This window comes from Eubalaena glacialis, chromosome 3 (assembly GCF_028564815.1).
Source record: "Eubalaena glacialis isolate mEubGla1 chromosome 3, mEubGla1.1.hap2.+ XY, whole genome shotgun sequence".
NCBI classification, from domain to species: Eukaryota; Metazoa; Chordata; class Mammalia; order Artiodactyla; family Balaenidae; genus Eubalaena; species Eubalaena glacialis.
Genome location: NC_083718.1, coordinates 51,066,971 through 51,084,322, shown reverse-complemented (window position 1 = coordinate 51,084,322; position 17,352 = coordinate 51,066,971). Strand labels below are relative to the sequence as shown.

At 41.2% G+C, this 17,352-nt stretch overlaps 1 protein-coding gene across 1 annotated transcript in view; it reads left to right on the top strand.

The window, feature by feature from the left end:
- Positions 1 to 7,814: 7,814 nt before the first annotated feature.
- DHX9 (DExH-box helicase 9) overlaps positions 7,815 to 17,352 on the top strand; it is a 53,971-nt gene continuing 44,433 nt past the window's right edge. Inside the window, exons 1-3 of the mRNA XM_061183036.1 lie at positions 7,815 to 7,969; positions 10,555 to 10,687; positions 11,987 to 12,127. Of these exons, the coding sequence (XP_061039019.1) occupies positions 10,577 to 10,687; positions 11,987 to 12,127 (252 nt within the window). The 5' untranslated portion in view covers positions 7,815 to 7,969; positions 10,555 to 10,576. The remainder of the gene's footprint in view (positions 7,970 to 10,554; positions 10,688 to 11,986; positions 12,128 to 17,352) is intronic.

Below are 17,352 nucleotides of genomic sequence, written 5' to 3'. Positions count from 1 at the left end.
TTCTTTCTCTGGACTATATAACTGGCTGCTCAGTCTCCTCTCTAACAAACCCCGGTGCATGCCTTCTAGTAACAAAGTGTACTGATGGTCAATCCTTAGTGATTTTAAACTGGACTATCCAGTCTAATAACTACCTAAGATTTTATTTTGTTTCTTATCTAATTAGTCTGCTCATTGGCAGAGGAAAAGTATTTGAAATTCATATCAGTTTACTCTATTTTTTAATTTTTAAAAATTAAAAAGAAAATTTTTGCAAAATGAGAATTTGAAATGATCAGTGGATTTAATTATCTTTGCCACACTTCTCTTTATATCTCCTCACTCCTTTTTTGCCCAGGAATAACACACACTGTTTTCTCATATTTCTCTCATCTTTAGGAGTAAGGTATCTGAATTAGAAATTGAACCACAATGGCTTATGTGAGCTTATATTCTACCTCACTGAAACTTTTCTCTATAGCCGTTAATTTCCTGAAAGAAGAAAAGTGAGGTTTTTGTTAGTCTTTGGTTCTGAGGATGTCATATCCCTGCTTAATGATACGAAAGCCAAATTAATTTTTCAGTGAAGATAAGTATTGGATATCCACTAAGCAATGAACTCTGCTTTTCCTTTTTTGGTCTTCTGAAATTAGTGCTTGGAGAGGTTTTAACATGATAAATGAGATCTTGTGAACACAAAGATAGTTAAACAAAATGACCAAGGGCTGAGTTTAGCTCTATGTATTTTAACATCCAACTCCGTAGAAACAAGGGACTTCTCTGGTGGCACAGTGTTTGGGACTCTGTGCTCCCAGTGCGGGGGGCCTGGGTTCAATCCCTGGTCTGGGAATTAGATCCCACATGCATGCCGCAACTAAGGAGCCGGACTGCTGCAACTAAGACCCAGTGCAACCAATCAGGGAAGCACAAAAGAGAAAACCATTCTACAATTTAATACATACAGTGTCATTAGTGGTTTTTTACAGTTTTCTTTTGAGGATAATCCACTGAATTTTTCTGCCAATGACAGTTCAGAGTGAAGTTGTCTTCAGGAGTAGATTTCCACAGAGAATCAAGAGTATAACAGTCCAATATATTTTACAGGTGATACCTGACAGTTTATGAGTAGCTGCAAATCATTTTTTTCCCCATTTTTTTCCCAAAGTCTTGATGAACAGGAATCATGACTTTCACCACCACTATAGTGCTCATATAAAGTTTTAGCAGCTTTCGAAATGGAGTTAGGAGAATTCAGGCCAACAAGTTGGCCCAGAACATATTTCATTTCTTTAGTGGTTCCCTTAGCCATCTGGTTACCTGGATGAGTTTGAATCTGAACATATGGATGTGCCAGAAGCTCAGGAATGGACACCCTCTGTTTAGGGTCCCTTATTAAACAACACTTTAACACATCTTGAAGAAGGTATAAATGGAAAATAGGGAAAGGTGTTGAGCAACATTACTGGGAAGCCTGTGAAGAGTGCACCTAAATGCAAGCCACATCACACTAATTTGTTTGTGTCGGCCTTCTAGAGGAAGGAAAACCATTAGAAAACTTTCAGGTTTTTTTTTTTTTTTTTTTTTAAAAAGAAACGAATGAGTGTTATACAGCAGTGGGTTGCTAATAATGCCTTTAAACAAAAGTAAAATTTTGGAATATTATGAATTTATTGTTATCTTTGAATTTAGCTTTTAATGTTAAAACTAATGACGTGAAATATCTTATTTATCCCAATACTAAAAGCTGATTTTTAACATCTTTTCCAAGGTGGAAATCTGAGATTAGTTCATTGGAGATGGTTGGAAGGTCAAAGTGATTTCAGGGACTGGTTTTGTTACTGAGTCCAGCAGCACCTCTTAGCCAGTGTTATCCATAAGATTCCAGTCCAAGGAGTAGTAGAGAGTTGGGTTCAGTATAGTATGAAATAGCAAACAGTATAACATGGTTTTGTGGGAGGCAGGGTTGGCCTTATGCTTCTATGTCTGACCTCAGGCTGTGTGGGTTCAAGTCCCAGCTCCACCACTTACTATCTGTGTGACTACAGCGTTATTTTTTTTAATATAAATTTATTTATTTTATTATTTTATTTCATTTACTTTTTTTTGGCTGAGTTGGGTCTTTGTTGCTGTGCGCGGGCTTTCTCTAGTTTTGTCGCGCGGGGGCTACTCTTCGTTGCGGTGCACGGGCTTCTCATTGCGGTGGCTTCTCTTGTTGTGGAGCACGGGCTCTAGGTGCGCAGGCTCAGTAGTTGTGGCACACGGGCTCAGTAGTCGTGGCACACAGGCTTAGTTGCTCCGCAGCATGTGGGATCTTCCCGGACCAGGGCTCGAACCCGTGTTCCCTGCATTGGCAGGCGGATTCTTAACCACTGCGCCACCAGGGAGGTCCCTACAACATGTTATTTAACTTCTCAGCCATTCATTTATCTCATTGATAGCATGAGAATTATAATATCTATCTTCTGGGGTTATTATGAGGATTACACATATGAAGAAGGTCTTAGAATAGTGTCTGGCACATCTTAGGCACAGTGAAGTGTTAGTTATTGTTAGTTTTTATAGCTATCCAAGGCATTCGGTGTATGTTCTTTATACAACAGAGAGAAGCATTACATTGCTGTTAAACCTTTTAACTCAATAGGTGCCAAAATAAAGTCGAAAATGATATGAAACCCAAGAATTGAAATTGAAATTTGCATTTATTATTACTGGAGTCCAGATCATAGTGCCACCCTCAGATTTTTTCGTAGGTTGGGAATTTCTGACTGTGCTTCTAACAGCAGAGGAGGGGGAATGGAAAATATCTGTGGGTTCTTGAATGATCCACGTATCACTATTTGGAACAAACAAAATGAGAATGACTTTTGCTAAGTGATTTCAGAGGAACAAGCAGGTCAAAGAGGCATAGATGAAAAAAGTCACCATCATTGAAAGATCTGAAGTATTTATGTGTGTATGGGATAGGAAGGTATGTGACATGACTTTTTGTTTCAAAAATGTCACTCTTGAAGCAGTGTGATGAGTAGATTGGAAGACAGACTGGGAACAGGTAAACCGTTAGGTGGCCTATTGTGATAGGTAACCGATGGTGGAGCCACTAAGGAAGTGGCAGCAGGGATGGAGGGGAGGGAATGGAACGAAAAATATTTAGAAAGGATCAACAGAACCTAGATATGGAAGATACAGTTGGCCCTCTGTATGCGCGGGTTCCACATCCAAGGATTCAACCAACTACAGAAGGAAAATATTAAAAAAAAAAAAAAAAATTCCAAAAGGTTCCAAAAAGCAAAACTTGAATATGCCACATACTGGTAACTATTTACATAACATTTACATTGTAGGTATTATAAGAAATCTAGAGATGATTTAAAGTATACAGAAGGATATCCTATAGGTTATATGCAAATACTATGCCATTTTATTTAAGGAACTTGAGCATCTGCGTAGTTTGGTATCTGCAAGGGTCCTGGGACCAATCCCCTGTGGATACTGAGGGACGATTGTACTTGCATTTGTTCTTTATTTCATGTAACAAATCACCCCTAAACTTAGCAGCTTAAACCTGTAAACATTTATAAATCCACACAATTTCTGAGGGTTAGGAACGAGGAGCAGCTTAACTGGGTGATTGTGGCACAGAGTTTGTCACAAGGTTGCAGTCAAGCTATTGGCTAGAGCTTTACTCATCTCAAGGTTCAATTGGAGCTGGAGAATCTGCTTCTAGATTCACTTACCTATAGTTGTGGGCAGGCCTCTGTTCCTTGCTGGCTCTTGGCCAGAGGCTTCAGTTTCTCACAACATTATGGCAGCTTTCTTAGCCCAGAAAGGGAGATCTGAGAGAGAGAGATCCGAGAGAGAGAGAGAGATGGCACACAAGTGAGCCAGAGCTCAAAATAGAAGCCACAGTCTTTTAAAGCAATCTCAGAAGAAGCCTACCTTCCCCTTCTGTATGCTATTAGTCAAAAAGGACAACCCTAGTACAATGTAGGTTGGGACTACACAGGGAATGAATTCCAGGAGGAGAGGATCATTGTTGGCCATGTTGAAGGTTGCCTACCACAAAAATAAAAGAATCAGAATCGACACCCAGGAATCAAAGCCTGTGGGACATCATGTAGAGAGGCCCACCAAGCGTTTATATATATTGATGTGAAGTTCAAAAAGTTTGGATAGGAGATAGAGGTTTAGAGGGTATCAACACATAGATGGTAGTTGAAACCATGGGAAGAATAAGATTGTCCAGGCAGAGCATATACAGAGTGCTAAGAACAGAACCTGGGCATGACTGGCATTTGGTGTGCTTATAGAGGAAGTTGCATAGGAGTCTGAGATGGACTGATCGGAGACATGAGAGCAGAGCCGTGCTCGGAGGAACTCCAAAGTCCTCAAATGTGAGGGGTGGTGATGCTCAGAGAAGATTTGCTTCAGGAGTCTTATCCTTAGAGGAGAATGCAAAGCTCAGAGGAAAATGGGCAGCTGGCAAATGTCACCAGCCCCAAAGGACCAGGGTCTCCCAGCCACCACTGAAGTCCTCTTTGAAGTGTGGAAAGCCCTGGAACCTCAGCAGTTGGGTACTATGTAGGTTCCATTCCCAACCACCTTGTTGCTCAGGACACAGACTCTAGGGCAGCTCAGAAGCAGCACAACTCACCATCGACTTACCAAGCTGCAGGGCAGGAGGCTGGAGCTGGAAGACCAGCATCCACCCCACCCCTGGCTCAAGAGAAGGGAAGACTAAACCCAGGGCAGCTGAAGCACCTGCCCAGACCAAGGCCAGTGGTGAGCTGGTAAATGGTTAACAACTGGCTCTGGCAGAGGATGCGGGGGAAAGGGCCCAGACTTGTAGCATTTGCCTATTTCTATGGTTAGATATTCCCACCATGGGATGAGGATCAAGATGGCAGAGTAAGAGGATGTGGAGCTGACCTCCCCCTACAAATACATCAAAAACACATCTACATGTGGAACAAGTCTCACAGAAAACTAACCGGAAACTGGCAGAAGAACTCCTGTACAACTAAGGCTGCAAGAAAGATTCCCATGTAATCAGGTAGTGTTACCAAGTCCAAGCTCGCTCTGCTTGTCGCACGACACGGCAATAAATCGGGAGATGAGGTGCTAAGGCAAGGAATTACGACTTTATTCGGAAAGCCGGCATACCGAGAAGATGGCAGACTAGTGTCTCAAAAAACCATCTTATCGGGGTCTGGATGCCAGTTTCTTTTATAGAACAGAGAAGGGGAGGAGGTGAGGAAGTAAAGTAAAAAGGCCATAAGTTTTGCAAATATCCCCTGGAATGGCCAGCCTCGGGGAGGGGATGCGTTAATTTCTTCTTTCTAGCAGCCATTCACAGGTGGACAGGGTCCGGATGTTTCCCTGAACAAAGGCATTTTGATTTAACATTCAGGCAGAGGGGCATGGTTCCCGGAGGCAGGCCATTATGTATAGACAGTATCCTTTTAGTGAACAATTAGCAACAAAAAGCAAAGGTTAAAGTAAAGAAGCAGATCCAACATGGAGTCAGGGTTGGCTCTTCCCTGTTACAGTAGGATGGGAAGAAAGGCATCGGGTGGGGACCTGTGACTTTGGGAGGGGACTAAGGAAAAGGGAGATCACACAGGTGGACACTAGCCCTGAGGAGTGGCTCAGGTCGAGCCACACACTGGGCGTTCCAGTCCTGGGGTCCTACGCAGAAGGATAAGCCCCTTTGGCTGCTTGGAGGACCACTGGGACAGATAAAAAGGCTGGAGGAGCCTAGACTCCACTCTTGAGTGCGCAGGTGCTGGTTTGCCATCAGACACGGTGGAGAGAGGTCTGCCTTAGCGGCTGCCTCCTTGCTATGCTCCCCAGTCTGAGCTGAGAACACCCTGGCCCCACTTATTCCACACCACAGCTTGGCAATGGACCTAGGGCAGCCAGGACCGGGGAAAAGACTTGATCTAGGGATGCATAGGTAACCCAGGGGCCTGGGGTGTGGTCCAGGTGGGGCAGCAGTGGCCATTGTTGGCACTCACTCAAACAGCACCACAGAAGCAGTCCAGACTTCTCATGGCAGCCCAGCCACTTAAATCACTATGACCCTCAGTCCCAGCCTGGCGAATGCAGTGGCCCCAACCACTCCATACCGTAACTTTGCATTAGATGTGGGATGGCCACAACTGGGGAAAAGACATGACTTTGGGCTGCTTCTGAGCAGAGCTGTAGATGCCTACAAAGGCAGCACATTGAACCTCTGTAAGCACACGAGCCCCATTTACTTCACCACTCCCCTCCTTTGAGGCAAAGGCTTCAGTGCGGGGAGGAGTAAAAACATAAAGAGAACAAAACCAGCCTGAGGCTGACCCTCAGGGCTTCCGCTCCAGCAACTCGGAGCAGACCCCACCCCTGACAGTGTGGTGACAGCCACTGAACAGAGAGGAAGTACCACCTCACACCGTGCACAGGCTCTAGCTCCTCCAGCACCAGTCACACCCCGTATCAAGGTGATCGTGGCCAGCACACGCTGAGAAAAGACGTGGCTGGTGTCCACATGAAATCCAGTCCTCACACCAGAGACACTGGGCACACAGTCTACATAGGGATGCTCCCACATAAAAACACCTATTCAAGACCACAACAGATAACAGTTTCACCTAAATTCATAGAGACAGAGAAAGTTAAGTAAAATGGAAAGACAGAGGAACTACTCTCAATTGAAAGAGCAAGAGAAAACCCCAGAAAAAATAATGAAACATATAATCAGTCTACCAGACAATGAATTCAAAAAGTTGGTAATAAAAATGCTGTGTTCATTATCTGCTACAAAACACTTGCAATTCACTTATGCTAGTTGGGTTTCACTTATCATAAAAAAAAACCCTGCTGCTTTAAGCACCCTGGAAGGGACAAAGAAACGAAAGATTAACGTGTTTCCCCAAATGATTTTGTTCCTAGTTGAAGAGAGCAAACACATGGAGAAAATAAAAGAATGAGTAATGCTCGAGAATGCTGTGTTATTCTGATCATAGGAGCAACAGGGTTTTAAAGGCATTAATCACAGAAAGCTAGAAGAGTTGGGAAAAAACGTAGTGGAAGAGGTGAAATATAAGGATGGTAGGTATGATGGGGCCAGATAATTGATTAGTCTGGATTCTGTGGAACAACCCCAGTTTGAAATGTTTTGTATTGTTGCCTCCGTGGGAAGCACTAGAGTTCAAAAACTTAACAGTGACTACTACAATAGTTAAGAATCCAAATTATTCCAAAGACTCTGAAGACAAGAGGCTATCCAATGTGAGCAAAAACAACCTTGCAGTTTTTGTCTATTCATTAAACTAGTTTTTACTGAGCTCTGGATGTACCAAGCACTGCAGCGAGCTAGCCAGGCAGGGTTCCTGCCTTCACTGAGTTTATGTCTTTCAGGAGACGTTCACGTTAGAGTATCTGACTCACTACACCACCACCTACTGAACACCTATTGTGTGCCACATACACATGATAAGCTCCCTTCACATGCCATCCTGTTTAATTGCCTCAACAACCCTGTAAAGTTAGCACCTGAGATTTCCAGTTCTGTCTTTGAAGGGCACCTCATCTACCACAGGTCCCTATGACAGAAGCTGCAAAACATTTTGCTGCATTAAAATGCTACAGGTCCCCAACTCGCAAAAAACTTTCAAAAGTAGGTATTGCACTACAGGAGGAAGCAGGGCCGGGGCGCCCGGGGCCAGGCGCCGCGGATCTCCCAGGCGACGAGACGCTACCCGCCGCTTGGTAGCTGCAGCCCCGCTCCTCCCTCTAGGCGCCCATTGTCCCAAGCTCGCTTTCTGCGCATGCTTAGCGCACTGACCCCGCCTTCCTTGGCGCCGCGATCGGAGCCATTTCGCCGCCGCCGCTGCAGCCTCCGACTCCGTGCGTGTGGCTTTGCGTTCGCTGTGTGTCCGTCGCTAAGGCCGAAGCCACGGACGGTCCTAAGAGGGCTGTGCTCTCGGGTACCAGGAAGCGGACGCCGGTAAGGGAAAGACGTCCTTGTCACCCGGTGGGCCCCGCGGCTCTGCAGCCGGGCTTTGTTGCCGGGGGCGGGGAGGGGGAGGGGGAGCCGCCCCGCCGGGTTCCCGGATTGCGCGTTGCGTGCTGCTAGCCGCGCCGCGCTTGCGCTGTTCGGGGCCGCGAGGTGGCCGCCGGTTCTCCGCGCAGTTGGTCACGGTACCGTCTCCGGAGCAGCCAGACCCCACTTCCTCCTCCGCCCTGCTCGCGGTGGTGGCGCTGTCGCCGTCGCCGCAGAGTGAAAGGGGATGAATCGTCTGAGGGTGAGCCCATCGAGGCGCCACCCACGCCTAGGGCCCATGCCACAAATACTGGGTGCTGTCCTGCGGGTGCTGTAGACAGAGAGTAAACAGGTTAGGCACAGTCCTTGCGCTTCCATCCCAGAGGTTGCGGTCGTGGCGCGGGGGTGGCAGTAGGGAAACAAATGTCTGCAGGTTTCGGTAAAAAGATCATGAGGAATTAGTGTAAAGGGAGGGAGCTACTTTAGATAGGGTGGCAAGGCAGGCTTTTCGGAGGAGGTAGACCTCTGAGCCGATATCTCGGCCATCGGGCGGAGAATGCGTCAGCTATGAAGACGCGGAGGAAAAGCAGAACTGCAGAGGTAGAAGGGATTAGTTAGTGTTTACTGGCAGGGATTGGAAAGAAACTGAAAGAAGGCCATGTGACTGGAATGTGGTGAGAATTTAAGAGAAGAATGGATTTAGGGGTAGCCAGAGTGGAAATGGGAATCATTTAGGACCTTCTTGCTCTACTCCAGGTGGGCAGTAGTGGTAGCAGGGAGAAGGGAGAGAAGCGAATGGATTGGAGACATGTTTTGGAGGCAGAAGTGCGCAGTAAATCAGTAGTAGATCAGGACTACCTGGCTTGGAATTCTGGGTCCCCCAGTTAGGAGCTCTGTCTCCCGGGGCAGGTTATTCTTTGGCTCAGTTTACTCACCTGTAAAAAAGGGAATAATAGTAATGTTTATCTATACAGTGTTGTAAGGGTTAAGTAAAATAGTTCACATAGATGCTCCTTTAAGGATACCGACTGGCACATAATAAGGGCTTTACAAGGGATAGCTATGGAGGATCTTGAGGGACTGAGAAATTCCCAAATGGTGACGTGAGTAACTTGGTGAATGGCGGTGCCATTTAGGGAGATGGGAACACTGGGATTGGCGGGAAGAGGAACAGGTTTGGGAGGAAATTTAAAATTCTGTTTTAACTGAGATGCCAAGTTAGCATTCAGATGGGTCCGTTAGTGCTGCAGTTGGATGAGCTTCATTTTGGAGCTTAAAGAGAAAAGACTGAACTTTCAATATATATTTCGGCATCATTAGCATATAGTTGATATTTAATATTATGGAGTTAGATGAGACTACCGAGGGAGGAAGGAATTTGATAGTGTAGTCCTTCATATTTCATGCTACTCATTCACGCTGAGGGCTTGTGTTTTAATTATTCATGGTTGGAATTTGTAGATAGACATCATCAGCGTTCCACAGCTTTTCATTAATAGAATGTCCCCAGGGTTAACCTGTGACTACAGAATAAGTTTTTTATACTAGGGTCAGGTTGGATGACACAAGACTTAGGTGCTAACAAAATGCACTAAACATTAACAGAAGACAGAGACAATGCTAGCAGTGGGGTTTCTTCTCACATCACAGCAAACTAAATTCGTAGCATATTTTCTCTGGTTCTTAATTTAGTCTCACATACCTTGCTTGTAACTCAGACTCAGATTTTAGACTCAGGCTCCATATCTTTTGCTATCTTATAACCTGGAGTAGAGGGAGAATGCCAACAAATATGGTATGTTGCACTTCAAGAAGACATAATATTCTCATTTTAATGAATAACAAGGCCTAAAGGAGAGATTTGGCACAGAATATTTAAGTTCGTTGATTACTGTTTCCAGTTTAAGTGCTGTATTTGGACTTAGTAACATAATATATTGCCTACAACTTTGAGGGCAGTCTGTTACGAGACATAATCCAAATGAGGATAAACTATTGGATTTATATACAAAATGATTGATGACCATTTTTTAATATAGTAGTTTGGGTTTGAATTTAGGCCTCCACAGTGGATAACTTAGAAAAGTTACTAAAACTTTCTATGCCCTAGTTTCTTCCTCTGTAAAAAGATGATATAGTAGGATCTACTGTGTATAATGTTATCTACCATTGTTGTAAGGATTAAATTAGATAAAATACATAAAGTGCCTCTTGTAAAAAGTAGGACGTTACATAAAATGTCTTTCAAGAAAAGATAAAAACCACTTGTAGTTACCTGAAGATAACGCTTGGGGGGATATGTCCTTTCCAGTCTTGATTTACCTATGCATATTTTTTGTGTAGTTCAGATCATACTTTAGTATCCTCCTTTTTCTTATAACATGTCATAGACTTTCCAATTATGTCATTAAAATGTCTTCATAGGCAGTGTTAATAGCAGCATGATAGAATATCCTGTACTTAACCTAGATTTTCAGTAAATTCCAGGTTGGTAATTTCCAGTGTGTGTTCTTATAAATAATGCTGTTTTTAACTAACTTGTTTCTTAGGTCTGAAGAAGACACTTGAATCATGGGTGATGTTAAAAATTTTCTGTATGCCTGGTGTGGCAAAAGGAAGATGACCCCAACCTATGAAATTAGAGCAGTGGGGAACAAAAACAGGCAGAAATTCATGTGTGAGGTACTAAAAAAATACAGTTTACATTTATGTGACTTTTGAGGCTTATTTTATTATTAAAAGAACAATGTTTTCTGTTTGAAAATGTTAATGTGTTGTACGTTGGGGAATCTTCTTTACTGTGACTTGCCTGTTATGTCTGCTTCATTATGAATCATTTTCAAGTGAGCATTACTGTTTTTTGGGTTTTTTGTGGCTGCACCACGCAGTTTGTGGGATCTTAGTTCCCCGACCAGGGATTAAACCTGGGCCCCTGGCAGTGATAGTGCAGAGTCCTAACCACTGGACCTCCAGAGAATTCCCTGAGCATTACTTTTAAAACAATCTGATAGGTAAGTTATTCTAATTAGAACGTGAATCTTCCACAGCTTCCACAGTACCAGTAGTGCAGATTAGAAAAGTTGGACCAGCTGTTTGTAGTTTTACTAATTCCAGTAGAAAGTATATCAATTCTTTTTTTTTGAATTTTATTTATTTTTTTATACAGCAGGTTCTTATTAGTTATCCATTTTATACACATCAGTGTATACATGTCAATCCCAATCTCCCAATTCATACCACCACCACCACGCCCCTCCCCACTTTCCCCCCTTGGTGTCCATACGTTTGTTCTCTACATCTGTGTCTCTGTTTCTACCTGGCAAACCAGTTCATCTGTACCATTTTTCTAGGTTCCGCATATATGTGTTAATATGCGATATTTGTTTTTCTCTTTCTGACTTACTTCACTCTGTATGACAGTCTCTAGATCCATCCACGTCTCTACAAATGACCCAATTTCATTCCTTTTTATGGCTGAGTAATATTCCATTGTATATATGTACTACATCTTCTTTATCCATTCGTCTGTCAGTGGGCATTTAGGTTGCTTCCATGGAAAGTAGATCAATTCTTGATTGCTTCAAGTCAGAGTACTTTAAAATAAATACAAATAGCTTGTTCTTGGGTCTTACAAAGTCAGATTTTAATGTGGAACATTCTGTTACATGAGACGAGATTGGGCGCATTCAGGGTGGTAATGGCCATAGACTGGAACATTCTGTTACGTGAGAAGAGAATATCTGAGCCACATAAGTTAACATTCTTGTTTTTGCATTAGTTTATTACTAGACAACACGAATTAAGCTTTTTTAAATAAGACAACTGATGAATTCTCTTAAGTGTGTTATTTTCAGTGTGTTTATAGAGTATATTTCCAACAGTTAACTGTAGTCTCTTAATGGACTAGTGAATTGTGAATTTTTTAAATACCAGAATTACGCAGGTCAGTCTCTCAAGGTATTTTTTTCTTGACTGTTAAAGGTTCGAGTGGAAGGATATAATTACACTGGCATGGGTAATTCCACCAATAAAAAGGATGCACAGAGCAATGCTGCCAGAGACTTTGTTAACTATTTGGTTCGAATAAATGAAGTAAAGAGTGAAGAAGTTCCAGCTATTGGGGTAAGTATGGCCAAGCACTTGAGACATATGTTATAAGGTTATGCTAATCCAGTATGTATGGAGGCCCAGGGTGATAAATTTTTCAATGTTGTTTTCAAATAGTATATTAATGTGTTCCAGAGTGAACCTTGGCATTTTGTTTTCTCAGAGAACTAGGATGATTTCCTGAAGATTTGGATTTTATTCTCATTATGTACCTGACTTGTGGGCTTGGGAGATCCCTTTAATCTGTATGTCTTAAGGTTTTATATATTTCATTCATTCAAAACTGATTTTTCAGAGCCTGTTGTATTCTGTGTACTTACAAAGACAACATTTTAAACAGAATATAAAAATCAGTAACTTTTTTTTTAATATTTATTAATTGGCTGTGCGGGTCTTAGTTGCAGCATGTGGGATCTTCAGTTGCAACATGCAGGATCCTTAGTTGGGCATGCGGGATCTAGTTCCCTGACCAGGGATCGAACCCGGGTCCCCTGCATTGGGATCTTGGAGTCTTAACCACTGGACCACCAGAGAAGTCCCAAAGTCAGTAACATTTTAAGATACGTTTCCTCCCATTGACATTCCCTTAGATAGTAGAGACAAAGTAGTATTTGGTGCAATGGAATATCATTCTTGTGTTTTTGATACCATGATCATTTAAATTATATTGGGAGTATGCAGCAAAAACCCCTTTCTAGTACTGTTTTTAAGAAATAAACTTTGGGGCTTCCCTGGTGGCACAGTGGTTGAGAATCTGCCTGCCAATGCAGGGGACAGGGGTTCAAGCCCTGGTCTGGGAAGATCCCACATGCCGCGGAACAACTAGGCCCGTGAGCCACAACTACTGAGCCTGCGCGTCTGGAGCCTGTGCTCCGCAACGGGAGAGGCCGCGATAGTGAGAGGCCCATGCACCGCGATGAAGAGTGGCCCCCACTTGCCACAACTAGAGAAAGCCCTCGCACAGAAACGAAGACCCAACACAGCCAAAAATATAAATAAATAAATAAATAAAATTTAAAAAAAAAAAGAAATAAACTTTGTCATTTAATTAAAAAATGAAAACTTGAATTTTCACCAAAATTCAGGTATTGTTGATATTATAAAAAGATTCACATTATGATTTAAGTAGATGCCTTAGGTAGTACATGAACGATCCAGTTTTTATAAAACCTTTAGGAATAATTTATCAATTTTAACACTTTTCACTGAGTTTTTGTATTCTGACTTGCTTATAAAGGTAAAAATACGTGGTGTTTTTCCTTCCATTGCTTTTACCCAGAAATTGAGTCTTACTTTCTAGTCTGCTGTACCACTAGATAATTACAGGATTTTTAATTAGATTGGTTGAGCCATCTATAAAATGAGGGGGTTGGACAAGATGACCTTGAAGACTCTTTCTGGCTATGAAAAGAATGTTGCAAATATCTTTCAAATGTTGGAAACTATTGGCCTTTGCTCCATCTGTTATGACCTATTCTGTTTTTTTTAGCCTCTTACTCCCTCTTGTAGTGTAGGTCTGCCTGTGGCAAATTCTCTTTAATTCTTTTATGTAAAAATATTTTTATTTTACCTTCTTTCTTGAATATTTTCACTGGATATACAATTCTGAGGTGCCAGTTTTCTTTTCTTTCAGCACTTTAAAGATAACATTCTGTTGTTGTCTTCCTTCCATTGTTGTCTGATGAGAAGTCAGCAGTAATCAAATCATTTCCCCCTATATGTAATGTTTTCTTTGGTTGCTTTCATTTTTTTATCTTTGGTTTGTAGCAGTTTCACTGTGATATAACTAGGCATGGTTTTCTTTGTACTTATCCTGCTTGGGGTTTGCTGAAATTCTTGAATCTGTAAATTTATGTCTTTCACCCAATTTGGGAAGCTTTTGGCTATTATTAAAAAAAATTTTTTTCTGCCTCATTTTTTTGTCTTCTTTTTCTGGGACTCTTACGTTAACGTGTATGTTAAACTTTCAATATCCCAAAGGTCCTGGAGGCTCTCTTCTTTTTCTCCTCCTTTCTCTCTACTCTTCAGATTAGATGATTTCATATATATGTATGTTCAATATATGTTGAAGATAATCAGTGTATACAGGTTCACTGATTGCTTTCTCAGTTCCATTTTGCTGTGAAGTCCATCAGTGATTTTTTTTTTCAGATATTTTTTTCATTTCTAGAATTATCACTTTTTTTTTAACAGATTTCATTTTTCTGGTAGCATTTCTTACCTTTTCATTCATTATAACCATATGTTCATAATATGACTATGAATTTCCTTTATGTCATTGACCATAATTATAATAGCTGCTTTAAAATCCTTGACTGCTAATTCTAACATCGGGCCATCTCAGGTTTGGGCTCTGTTGATTGTGCTTTCTCTTGAGATTTCTCCTCTTTGTATGTCAAGTAATTTTGGATTATATCCTGGGCATTGTGAATATTACGCTGTGGAGACTCTAAATAATGTTATTCCTCCAAAGAGTATTTATTTTGTTATTGTGTTGTTAAGCAATTAATTTAGTTGGACTCAAACTGCAAACGCTGTCTTTTGAGTGATAGCTCAAATCTCACTTCAGTTTTCTGATCCTACGCTAGGAGGCTTGGAGTCTTTCCTGTATATATGTAGTTCACGGGTTAGCCAGAGATTTGGGGAGAGTTTATACACAGAATTTGAGATTCCTCCTTTCCTTTCCAGGATTCCTTTCCCACTTTTTAGCAGCTTTGGTTTCCCCAAATTCTTATCCTCTGATATGTCAGGCCAGGAAGACTGGGTTTTCTACTGAGTTTTAGCTGCCTCACATGGTCTTCCCTAGAGCTAAAAAGCATAATAAACAGGAATTATACCCTTGCTATTTCTTGCTTTCTCCTTTCAAGATCCTTCCAGAATCTGCCAGCTTTTGTTTACTTTTTAGTGCCTGTGTATAGTCAAGGGGGTTTTAGGGGTGTTTTAGTTCTTGTTTTTATTTTCCTAGAGCTCATGTTATCTGCAGGAGTCAGTCTAGTAGGAGCTTACTTGGTCATACCATAAACAATATCCTACTTTCAGTTTTTTCTTGTTAGCATTTTGGCACATTCAGATTTTTCCCATTAAATGCTCTGAATATGCATTTTCTGCTTTCTCCCTCACTTCTTCCAGCTACACTGGCCTTCTTGCAGTTCCTCAAACATGCCGGCATCTTTTCCACCTCAAGACTTTTGTACTTAACTATTCTTTCTGCCTGTAGTGCTCTTCCCCAGCCATCCTGTTTAAAATTGCAAATCTGCTGTTACCCTGGTACTTCTTATTTGCTTTCACTGTTGCATTTTTCTTCATAGCACTTACTAACTTCTAGCCCGCTGCTTCTCAACTGGAAGTCATCTTGTCCCGCAGGGATGTTTGGCAATTTGTGGAGACATTTTTGTTGTTACAACTGGAAGGGAGTGGTGGTGACACTGACATATAGTAGGTAGAGGCCAGGGGTGCTGCCAAATATCCTACAATGCACAGGAGAGCATCCTACAACAAAGAATTATCCAGCCCAAAATGTCAGTTATACTGAGATTGAAAAACCCGCTTCTAACCTAATTTTTTCCCCTAGATCCTCATATTAGAATTAAATTCATGCGAGCAGAGGATTTTTTTGTCTGTTTTTAGTTCATTGCTGTGTCTCTAGCATCTAGGATAGTTCCTGGCCCATATAGCAGGCATTTGATATTTTTTGGTTAGATGAATGAATGAATGATGAATGGATGAATTTGGAAAAATATTATATCACAAGCCAGTCTTTACTTTTAGATACCATCTTTATTTCACCTCCCCATCCCTGCCAAACCCTGTTTGTGTCACTTCACTTGCCTTTTCACTCAACAGAATGCACTTGCCAAAAATGACCTGTTTCTAAATGCAAAGGATACTTAAATTTTTTATTGCGGAAAATGTCAAATGTGTATCAAAGCAAGTATAGGAATGATATGAACCCCTGTGTTCCCATAATCCAGTTGTAACACTTTTCAACATGGCCAATCATGATTCATCTCTATAATTTCTATCTATATTCTTCCTTCTGGATTATTTTTTAGCAAATCCCAAACATCCTGTCATTCATCTGTTACTGTTTCAGTTTGTATCCCTAAAAGATAATCCTTTAAAAAACATAGCAATTCCATTATCAAACCTAAAAAAAAAAATTGAAGAATAGTTTCTTAATATTCCCAAATACCCTCAGTATTCAGATTTTCCTGATTGTTTCATAAATCCATTTTTAATAGGTTATTTAAATCATGCTCCAAATGATGTCCATATACTACAATTCATTGATATCTAGTCTTTTAATCATTAGATTCTCTCTCCCTCTTCCTTTATCTCTAATTTTTCTTTGGAATTTGTTTATTGAAGAAAGCATGTTATTTATTCTTTAGTTTCCCGCAGTTTAGATTTTGCAGCTATATCCCTCTGGTATCATAAAACATGTTTCTCTGTTCCTCTATTTCCCATATTTGGTAGTTAGATTAGAGACTTGATCAGATTCAGATCTGATTGGGGTAGAGGGGCAGGAGCAAGAAATTTCCAAAGATGATGGTCTGTACTTGCATCAGGAGGAGGTGCATGATGTGATGTTAGCAGCCATTGATATCACCGTGTAGATTTATTTCATTAGCACATTCCTTTGATTTTTAGCTGGAATACTTTTATAACAAGAAACTGCCTTAAAAAAACAAAAACAGAACCTCTCCTTATCAATAATTTAGTCACTCTGAGGTTCAATTTATACAGAAAAAGCAAGATAAATGTTATGATTCTTTCCCTTTAACAATTAAAAGAAATAAGTTTGTCCTTAGCATCTTCCAAAGGTTACCAGCTAGGTTTTTTCCCAAAATTATTATGAACTCATTGGTTCAAATATATAACATATTTTAATCCATTATTTTTATTGTTGATGTTTATTTTAAGTTGTCCCATTTTGGACCAGTAGGACCCTCTTCACGTTGATTTCTAAGTTCATTTAACCTTACCCCTTAGTCTTTGATCACTTTCATGCTTTGTGGCATGCCATATATTTGGCTCAACTTGAATTTTCCTATCTCAGATCTGGAATCAGCCATTTCTTAAGATCCCTGGTTCTTTTCACTGGGGGTTGATTTTTAGAGGCCACAAACTGAGTGCCAGAAGTTACTGCTAAATTGGTCATTGTTTTAGCTTTTTCAGTGTACACAGCTTGGGAAAAATTTTTCCAAGACAAGATATATTTTGAGTTCAACCTGATGCTT